This window comes from Ammodytes marinus (assembly GCF_949987685.1).
Source record: "Ammodytes marinus genome assembly, chromosome: 18".
Taxonomy (NCBI): Eukaryota; Metazoa; Chordata; class Actinopteri; order Uranoscopiformes; family Ammodytidae; genus Ammodytes; species Ammodytes marinus.
In genome coordinates, this window is record NC_137222.1 from 12,866,429 (window position 1) to 12,876,102 (window position 9,674).

Here is a 9,674-nt window from a genome sequence, read left to right on the forward strand (position 1 = left end):
ACTCTGAGGTTGACTAACAATGTGTTTGCCATTGTTGTTTATTTCTGCTTTTTTGACTTCCTTCAGAGAGGGACATGAATAGTGCAACTTTCCTGTGGGTAAAGGATAACACATAACCTATTACTCAACCTTTTCACAGTGTCTATTTTACCCAGTCAAGCCATACAAGTTAAGATTTGTGTTCACATTATTTTAAAAGGATATGAGATGGCAAGTGTGCACCTACAGCTCCAGGTGGATGCAAGAACAAGACAAAAACAGCAGGAAAGGTTATCGGATGAAGACCTTTTAGGTCAACATTTTGTATAAAGACAAATCTAACTTGTTTTTCTTTTGATTTAAAAATGAATTTCAGAAGATTTTCATGCTTCAATTAATTAAAACAATGGTCAAAGGCTTTGTTGTTTGGTCAGTGGGATAATAAATAAATCTGCAGACGGATTTAGGATTCAAATACCTTATTTCCTCACAGACAACATGAATTTCATCAAGTAACACACAGGGAGGCATAGAAACTTTTTTTATCAGTAGCTTCTTAATTTTAATAAAGGTCAGCTGTAAAATTAAAAATGTTGTTGTTTGGTCAGTGGGATAATCAATAAATCTGCAGAATGATTTAGGATTCAAATATCTTATTTCCTCATTGAAAACATGCATTTGGAGCAGTCTAAGTTAATAATAACTCAATCTAAACAGAGCTGTGTGTGGTAGTGAAGGCCATTGTGTACTGTACGTCAGCCATGGGGCTCCCCACCTAAACACACACACCCACACTCATACAGTTTCAAGGTAGGCCCTGCTTAACAATTTATCTGCCTTTTGTTTTCATCATTGGACAACCATGTCTCACTAATACATTACTAACACATTACTTATTTACCTTTTTAGCTCTGTGGCTAACACCTTTAGTTAATAAGGCTTGGGTTTGACTTCCAGACTTCAGCATAGTCTGATAAGTGATTTCACGTTTCATACAGAAGCAAAATGTGATTACACTGTTTATTTTATACATTTGTATTTAAATCTGTAGTGTTTTTTCTTCATTCCTTATCATCTGGAAGCGGTGTACATTTCTTTCCCTTTTTTGAAAGACTTTCTCAATCAGTTTCTGTGTGCTAACAAGGCCATCAGCCAAATCATGGCAACATCAGTGAAGAGTTTGTGCGGGGGGGGGGATGTATTCAAGAAGCTTCATACTAAAATACCAAAAAGCCATGTACAAATTCTGATAATGCCAGTATAATATATGTCACCCTAGAGAGTTTTTAAATATCAGCTGGCTAGAATGGATAACTGATAAGATTATCAGTTTTCATAAGAACTGATAACTGCTTTCCTTCAGCACGTAGAGAAGGAAGAAGGAAATGTGTTTTACTGACAGTAATTTTACCAGTACAACCCCGGGGCGAGGCCTCAGGGCCTCACACTGGATATAAGGAGGGTGACAACGTTTGCCACAACATCGCTAACTTAAATCTTCCAGGAGCAACTGAAATCCTCACAGCTATCTTGGCTAACACAGGTAACAAGATTTAAATTAAAGAAAAAATTAAATTATTATTTGATGATTTTTTTTTTTTTTTTTTTATATCTCAGATGATGCTTAAGAAACAATTGTTTTTGAAAAATTCAATACATTTAGTTTTTATACTGATTTATGCTTTATTTGTTTCAGTGATGCTGCTCTCCGTCCTCCTTGTGCTGGGCGTTTGCCTGGTGCCTGTTCACTCCAAACCATCAGGTACGAAACATCCTTCACACTGTGGACCCGTTTCTGACTCCCTTTTAATACCTCAATCTGTCTGTGCTGCATTGCCTGTCTAGTTTAAAATCATTTGGTCCAAACTGATGGACAGTTTTATAAGTTTGTTTCGTCTTTGCAGGAGAATATCTCGGCAGTCCTCTCCTTCAAGACTGCTTTAGAGAAGCAAAGAAAATCGTGGATGATGCGTACAAGTACTCAAGAGAAGAGTGAGTTCATTTTATGGATTACTTCATGAATTATTTTATCTGTCAAACCAATTCTGTAAGAATTTTTACTGATAAACAATTTATTTTGAATGGAAGCCATTTAATGCACTATCTTTGCAGCTAAGTAAAAGTGATAACATTATAGAATCTCCCAAAAAAAGACACAATATGGGCTTTTTATTATTCAACTCAACTGTGTAACTTTTTCCAATACCAGGAGTCTGCGACGAGTCCGCAAGGACGTGGTAAGACCTCATGATGCTCTTCGCTTGATGAAGCAGCCTCGAGCTGGCACCCGCTCTGCTGTGAGATCTGCAGACTACATGGCACAAACTCTCCGTCTGCTGCAGGAGAGGGTGCATCATGTGCACAAACGCTCGCTCAATGCAACAGGTCAGACATGCATTACGCTTACATTCTTTTGGGACAACTGTTTCCTTGTCTTGTTTGAGAGCCTGTGGTTTACCTGCTAATATGTGTGTGTAGCGGAGAACTTCAGAGCTGTAATGAAGGACTAGACGTGAACAAATGAAATGAAACACAGACACACATTTAGGATTTATGAAATGTTTCTCTCACATTTTTCAGATTTGCTCACAAGAGAGGACCTGGAAAAGCTTGCAGAGATAAGTGGATGTTCAGCTCAAGTCGCTCTTCCACAATGCCGCACCACACCAAACCTTGACAAGTATCGCACAGCTACCAGCGTCTGCAACAACATGTAAGGCAAACGCTTCTTTACAAGATTATTACACCCATTTTCACTAGTGGCAGTATGTGAACATGTGGAAACATTGTTAATATATCTCACAATTAAGTCATTTTCCTCAAAGAACTTATCATTGCACATTTTAACAAAATATCTGCATCATCAACTTTTGTTATCTATTTTTTACTCTATGCTTTCAAGATGAACTGTCCCACACATATGTAGGGATACATTTTTTTTAGGTGGTAGCACTGGTGCTAGCAAGCAAAAAAATTCAGTAGCACAAAAATAAATTTGGTAGCACACAAAGTAGGCTATGATCGAAAACTTGCATAACCTTATCCCTTGCATTTCGCTCTAATTACCTTTGAGCATGTCATCTTGGTCTCATTTGAGATTCTCAATTCATATTATATCCTAGTGTGTGCAGTAATAATTATAGAATAATTGATAGGGGTGCACTGATTGCAATTTAGACAAAAGAATCTAACCTGCCAATTGCAATTTTTTGCTGATTCTGAATTATTTCTCCCCGTAAAAATATAAAAATAATATCTATATCTAAATATGTTTTGTATATACATATAATTATTATATTTATAATAGAAAATGTCCTTCTGTTAATTAAAACCAAACTTTAAAACATTAAACATAGCCTATTAAATAAATAAGTATACATATTGGTACAACTTAGGATAAATTAAATAGGTTGTTGTGAATGTGTTGGGAGTAGCTTTTCAGTGGCTTATTTAAAACTTTGTTTGTTTATTGTTGACTGCTCTTTGCAGCTGAATGAGTTGCCTTTCAAGCTAGAGCACTACAGTGCTGTAAAGCGCTAATTTCCTGTTCTTACCGGCTTCAAAATAAAAGTCAACTCACGTTTGGCTAGTAATAGGCTTTTAATGTGAAGGCGCACAGGAAATGTTCTCTTTGCACACCCGCTAACTTAACTGCGGTAATGTGCCGTCTCCTTACATATATCTTTCACCAGCCAAAGTGGAGGGTGGACTCAATAACTTACTCGCCTAAGACCCCATTTGGACAGTGTTAATGTAGAGCCCTCTAAGCAGTGTTGTGCAGCGCTCTTCTGTGTTTCAAAGACAGCCTCTCCTCATTAGCACTAGTGCGACTTGTATTCATCATCGCACGTGATCAATTTCAGTAGCAAATGCGATCAAAAGCTGTTGCACTGTACAGCCCTGCCTGTATGGGTTATGTCAAGAAAACAGGGTTGAATTAATGGAAAGTGTGTGTGTGTGTGTGTGTGTGTGTGTGTGTGTGTGTGTGTGTGTGTGTGTGTGTGTGTGTGTGTGTGTGTGTGTGTGTGTGTGTGTGTGTGTGTGTGTGTGTGTGTGTGTGTGTGTGTGTGAGAGAGAGATCAAGTGTCGCTTACATTCAGAGGAAATGCTTGTGAAATCCAACCGAACATCTTAGTCCACACGCCACAGAAGATGTGTACACTTCCCTGGGATTTCTCAAGTAGCGTTTACCAACACGGGCGTTTCTCGTTTGCTTTTAGAAATAACCCTCGTCAAGGAGCCACCAACACCCCCTTTGCCCGCTGGCTACCTGCCGAATATGACGATGGCATCTTCTTACCCAAAGGCTGGAACAGAAACCGAACATTCAACAACTTCTTGCTCCCACTGGTACAACATTGAAATCCCATACACTCTCTTTGATTCTATTGACATAAACGCTGATTTCAAAATGAATGCTATACAATTTTCCTTCGCTCTCAGGTGCGACAGGTGTCCAACAACATACTGAGTACTATGGACGCAGGCGTGGTAAACGACAGGGAATTCACTCACATGGTGACCTTTTTTGGGCAGTGGAACGACCACGATCTCAGCTTCACGCCCTTCTCCCCCAGCATCCGCTCCTTCAGCAACGGGATCAACTGCGACGAGAGCTGTGAGCAAACTGAGCCCTGCATCCCCATCCCGGTTGGTGTCAAAACCTCAAACCTAAACATTGCGAAAATGTTTTTCTGTAAAAGATTCTCTCCGTAACCTTTGGCCTCCTTTTCTAACAAACAGATTCCTCCTGGCGACCCCCGCTTGCCCACCGGCCCAGACAGCTGCATCCCTGCGTTCAGATCCGCCCCTGTTTGCGGTACAGGAGTCTCGGCCTTCAATTTCGGCGGAGAACCCAACAAGAGAGAGCAGATCAACGCCCTGACGGCCTTCCTGGATCTTGGCCAGGTGTACGGCTCGGAGGAGAAGCTTGCTCTGTCTCTTCGCGACCTCAGTAATGATGGCGGCCTGCTGCGCGTCAACACAGAGTTCAGAGACAACGGCAGGGAGCTGCTGCCCTTCAGCCCTCTCCAGGCGAACATGTGCGCCACTCGCGGAAGAGTCACTAACGACACCAACGCCAGAGAGGTGCCCTGTTTCATCGCAGGTTGGTCATCTTGCAGGTTAACTCTTAACAGATATCTTTGTAAATGGTTGATTATTCCTTTATTTTAGAGCTTTATAGATCAGCTATAAGCTGTAGGAGTAGGAATAAGAATTTTGGGTTGCAAAGGTTGTGACATTTCAGAATCATAACTGTGCAGCCTGACTTCAAACCTCACAGAAATGCATTGCATATAGGGCTGTGTCAAAAAATCGATATTGCGATATATCGCAATACTTAGTTTCGCGATATCAGTATCGATTTGTATAGCTAAAAAAAAGCTAAAAATCTTTTCAGGGCTTTATTGACAGTGCAGAGAGACATATATGAAATGGGGCAGAGAGGGAATGAAATGTCAGATTCAAACCCATGTCTGCTGTCAGGCCTGGGCCTCTAGGATACTGAGTATTGAAGTTGGATCAATTTTGTTTATAAGAATACTTAAGATTCACTGTGTCAGAAAAGCACACTGATGTGTTTTCATTTTCAGTGTGTCCTGTACAGTTAGTACAAGAGTGAATTGGATTTGTTTTTTTGATGTTATGGCAACTGCAGCAGTGTTTGATCATTTGCCAAAACCAAAAAAAAGGAAGAAAAACAGTAAAGGAAGTTGTGAATGAAATAGTTTTGACTTCATTTGTCTGTGCAATTATCAATATATTGTGCTGTTATGTTTGACAAGGCAACTTGTTTATGAAATATCGCAATATATTGTGATATATCAAGATACGCAATATATCGTGATATATCGTGATATATCTTATTGTGACCAGTGTATCGTGATACGTATCGTATCGCAAAGTCCTTGACGATACCCAGCCCTAATTGCATATGTTATTTTGATTATTTAAAAATGTGAACAACAATCAGGACATTAAAAGTATTTTTACATAATTTAAAGCCACTACGAGTAACATGGCACGTTGGCGGCCCCTTTGGACAAAATCGGTAGTATTTTTACGACGCCAGCTGTCGTGAAGCTGTTTTCTAGCTCGTGCCGGGCGTGCGAGATTCAAATGATCAGGAAGCAATATAGTGCATGTCCGTGTGTTGAAAGTGTGAGGGCACCAGACTCTTTTCGGCTCCGTGAGAGTGGTTATTGACACAGCATCAACTAATGCCAGTCAGTGCTACACACACCTGATTGCAATGAGTTGATGCAGTGTCACCTCTCACGGAGCTGAAAGATTACGTGTCCTCACAGAAAGCGAATGAACGAGAGATGGCAGTTAGTATGGATCACGATGAGGTAATGTGTTTATGTTGTTGTAAATAATGACTATTTAAGATGAATAATGGTCATCTGATGATGCTGGTGAGGCAAAGTAAACTTTGTTTTAGTAGGCTACCGCTCATTCATTTAGGAGTAAACACTGCAGTCTTGGTTCGCTCCATGCTCCCGTGAAATTGTGTATACGTTGCTTGGCAACGCCCTCCCGACCGCCTATCACTCTCCCTTTTAGCTTTTCTTCATTGCATTTTCTTTTTTTTCTTTGATGATTCAGCCCCGTTATCAGTCATTATGATGACAAATAACTGTCTCAAACAAGGCTCCCGCTCCCCTTCCCTCACCTGGAGGGATAGGCTTCTCAAATCGCGTTGCTGCGATAAACTGAAATCTGCGACCAATACGAATATGTGACCATAGAGCATGCACGCGTGAACCGAAAATCGGACTGGGTGTACGACCAGACCAAAAGCATTAATAAAAACTATATAAAAACGTATTTCTTTGCAATGATGGTCTCGTTTGCTGTTAAAGGTAATTTATGATTATGAGAGGAAACATGAGGCTGTTAAAAAGATATTTAAATGTTACTCGGAGCTGCTTTAAAAAAGGAAAGCAACTATAAATTAACTGTTCCTATTTGTGTATTATTTATGATTTTTAAAGCCTTAATAAAGCCATTTATTAACCATTATTCACTCATGGACCCCTGATAGACAGAACTGATCCAATTATATAATGTTTAAATTTCTCTTTTTAAGGTGATGTCCGTGTGGACGAGAACATCGCTCTGACGTCAGTGCACACACTGTTTTTGCGTGAACATAACCGCCTGGCTCGTGCACTGAAGAGAATAAACCCACACTGGGACAGTGAGACCCTCTACCAAGAGGCCCGGAAGATCATGGGTGCTTACACACAGGTAGCTCAACCTAAGAGTCAGTCACCATTCACATTCATATGTTTACATCTCCAGAGCATGTTTCATACACTCACTGTCTTTAACTTCAAGTGACTCTCCCTGTCTCTCTCAGTTGTTTGTGTTCAGGGACTATCTGCCACACATTGTGGGTGACAACGAGATGCGCACACGGCTTGGCCGTTACCCCGGTTACAATCCCAGAGTTAATCCCAGCATCTCCAACGTCTTTGCGACCGCAGCTTACCGCTTTGCCCACCTGGCCATCCAGCCATTCTTATCTCGTCTGGATGCAAACTACAGGGAGAACAATCGCTTCCCAAGCGTCCCTTTGTTCAAAGCCTTCTTCACTCCCTGGAGAATCGTCTTCGAGGGTAAGCCATACAGAGAGAAGCTTGGTAACTTATTGGTGTCTCACTCCGTCTTAAACTGTCTCCCCTAACTTTGACTTTTGTCTCTCCAGGTGGCATTGACCCTCTGCTCCGTGGTTTGGTTGGCCGCCCTGCTAAGCTGAACACTCAGGATCACATGATGGTGGATGCTATCAGGGAGAAGTTGTTCCAGTTTGTGATGCATCTGGCTTTGGACCTGGGCTCGCTCAACATGGAGAGGGGACGTGACCATGGCTTGCCTGGTAGATCCCTTAATCAAAATTCAGTCTTTTGAATTTTTCTTCCTAATGTTTTATTACCTTCTCAATGGACCTCATTCTCTCTTTGTCTACGTGTCATTCACTCCTCTAGGCTACAACGCGTGGCGCAGGTCATGCGGCCTGTCTCAGCCTAGGAACCAGGCAGAGCTTGCTCGGGTTCTGAACAACGCAGACCTTGCCCGCCGGCTGTTGCAGCTCTACGGTACGCCCAACAACATCGACATCTGGATGGGAGGCGTGTCAGAGCCGTTTGTCCAAGGGGGCCGTGTGGGGCCTCTGTTTGCCTGCCTCATCGCGACACAGTTCCAGAGGATCCGCCAGGGTGACAGGTCAGTATGTGTGTGGATACATGCAGTCATAGGTATTTATGATGGAGGCGTGGGCTTCTGAAGGATTCTGTTTTTGCTCAATGAAAGATTCAATGTAAATACGTGCAGTCTGTGTTGCTTTCAGTCCAGTTATCTGAAAACATGAAGGCATAGAGACTTTTTTTAAACAGTAGCTTCTCAATTTAATAAGGTCATCTGTAAAATGACACATTTAAATACATTTTAAAAACAGTCTCAGTTGACTTTAATTCCTTCCTCTGTTCCTCTTGTCTGAAATGATCAGGTTGTGGTGGGAGAAACCAGGCGTCTTCACTCGTACTCAGCAGGCCGCTCTGTCCGCTGTCACCCTGTCCAGAATCATTTGTGACAACACCGGTATCACGTCCGTCCCCTCTAAGGCCTTCGAAGTCACCTCAAACCAGAACCGGCTTGTCAACTGCTCCAGACTAAGGAGCCTGAACCTGTCTGCCTGGAGGGAAAGAGCCTGCACAGGTGAAACAGGATGGGACTAAACATTTTGACCTCAGAGGAAGGGGCAGAACTCTCAGCTCTGAATTAATTTTGTCATCTTCTGAGTTTAACCTGGTGTTTATTTATTCTCTAACGGTGCGTATGGCAAGCGTTTCTCATATGTGGTGTTTGATTTTGCAGGGCCGGGTGGTAGCTGTAATGGTGTCAGAGAACCAGAGGTCGGTGTTGTATACTAACAAGTGGTAGTCACATTTTAGAAGTAACATCTCCTTGTTGTTTGAACCTTTTGTCATCTCTGTGGTGGTGCCCTTCCAAAGAAACCATACATCGTTTATTAATACAAGCACTTTGTGAAAATGAATAAGTTTAACCTCTTCATTTACCTTATATACAGACCCATTCGGAGCCCGAGGACCCCGTGGACCACCAGGGCCTCGAGGACAACGAGGTAGTTCAATCAGTTATAATACACTCTCTCTGTTAAGCTTTTTGTTCATTGTATATAGTGCTGAAAGCTCAACATGTTTAAATTGTCAACACAGGCTTAATCAATGTTAATTTGTAATTTTTAGAGATCAGAAAAACAAAATTAGCTGGCAATTTGGTGAATTATCCATATTGTGCAACAGTGCATAACCATCATAGATTTTAAAATGCTTTATGCCATGAACACAAAGTAAAGCAGTTTGTTTGCATTGCAGCTTTTAACAAAAAGTGTTTAAAAAGACATGAAGGTCCACAAGGGAAAATCTGGATACTTCATAACAGAGCACAAGAGCCAATTGTATTTTATCAAAGTATAAGCCTACAATATATAAATAAAAGCATTTTTTGGTAACTATTCTCTGCAGGTGGTGTAGGTCCCTCTGGCCCGAGAGGCCCTCCTGGACTGTCAGTACTCAACATGAATGCCTCGCAGACACTGTCTGCCTTCTCCATCCTCCTGGGCAGGTACAGTCCATACCAAGGGAAAGTAATTCTCTTCCATAAGG

The 9,674-nt window shown here is 41.5% G+C and overlaps 1 protein-coding gene across 1 annotated transcript; it reads left to right on the top strand.

Annotated features, from left to right (window-relative positions):
• Positions 1-1,475: 1,475 nt before the first annotated feature.
• mpx (myeloid-specific peroxidase) lies at positions 1,476-9,674 on the top strand. Its single transcript, XM_080047084.1, has 16 exons — positions 1,476-1,522; positions 1,676-1,741; positions 1,884-1,971; positions 2,189-2,364; positions 2,560-2,692; positions 4,200-4,329; positions 4,423-4,629; positions 4,723-5,086; positions 7,073-7,233; positions 7,346-7,604; positions 7,694-7,864; positions 7,974-8,211; positions 8,495-8,703; positions 8,863-8,900; positions 9,077-9,130; positions 9,534-9,674. The coding sequence occupies exons 2-16, from the start codon at positions 1,678-1,680 to the stop codon at positions 9,540-9,542; spliced, it is 2,301 nt and encodes a 766-aa protein (XP_079903210.1). The 5' UTR covers positions 1,476-1,522; positions 1,676-1,677; the 3' UTR covers positions 9,543-9,674.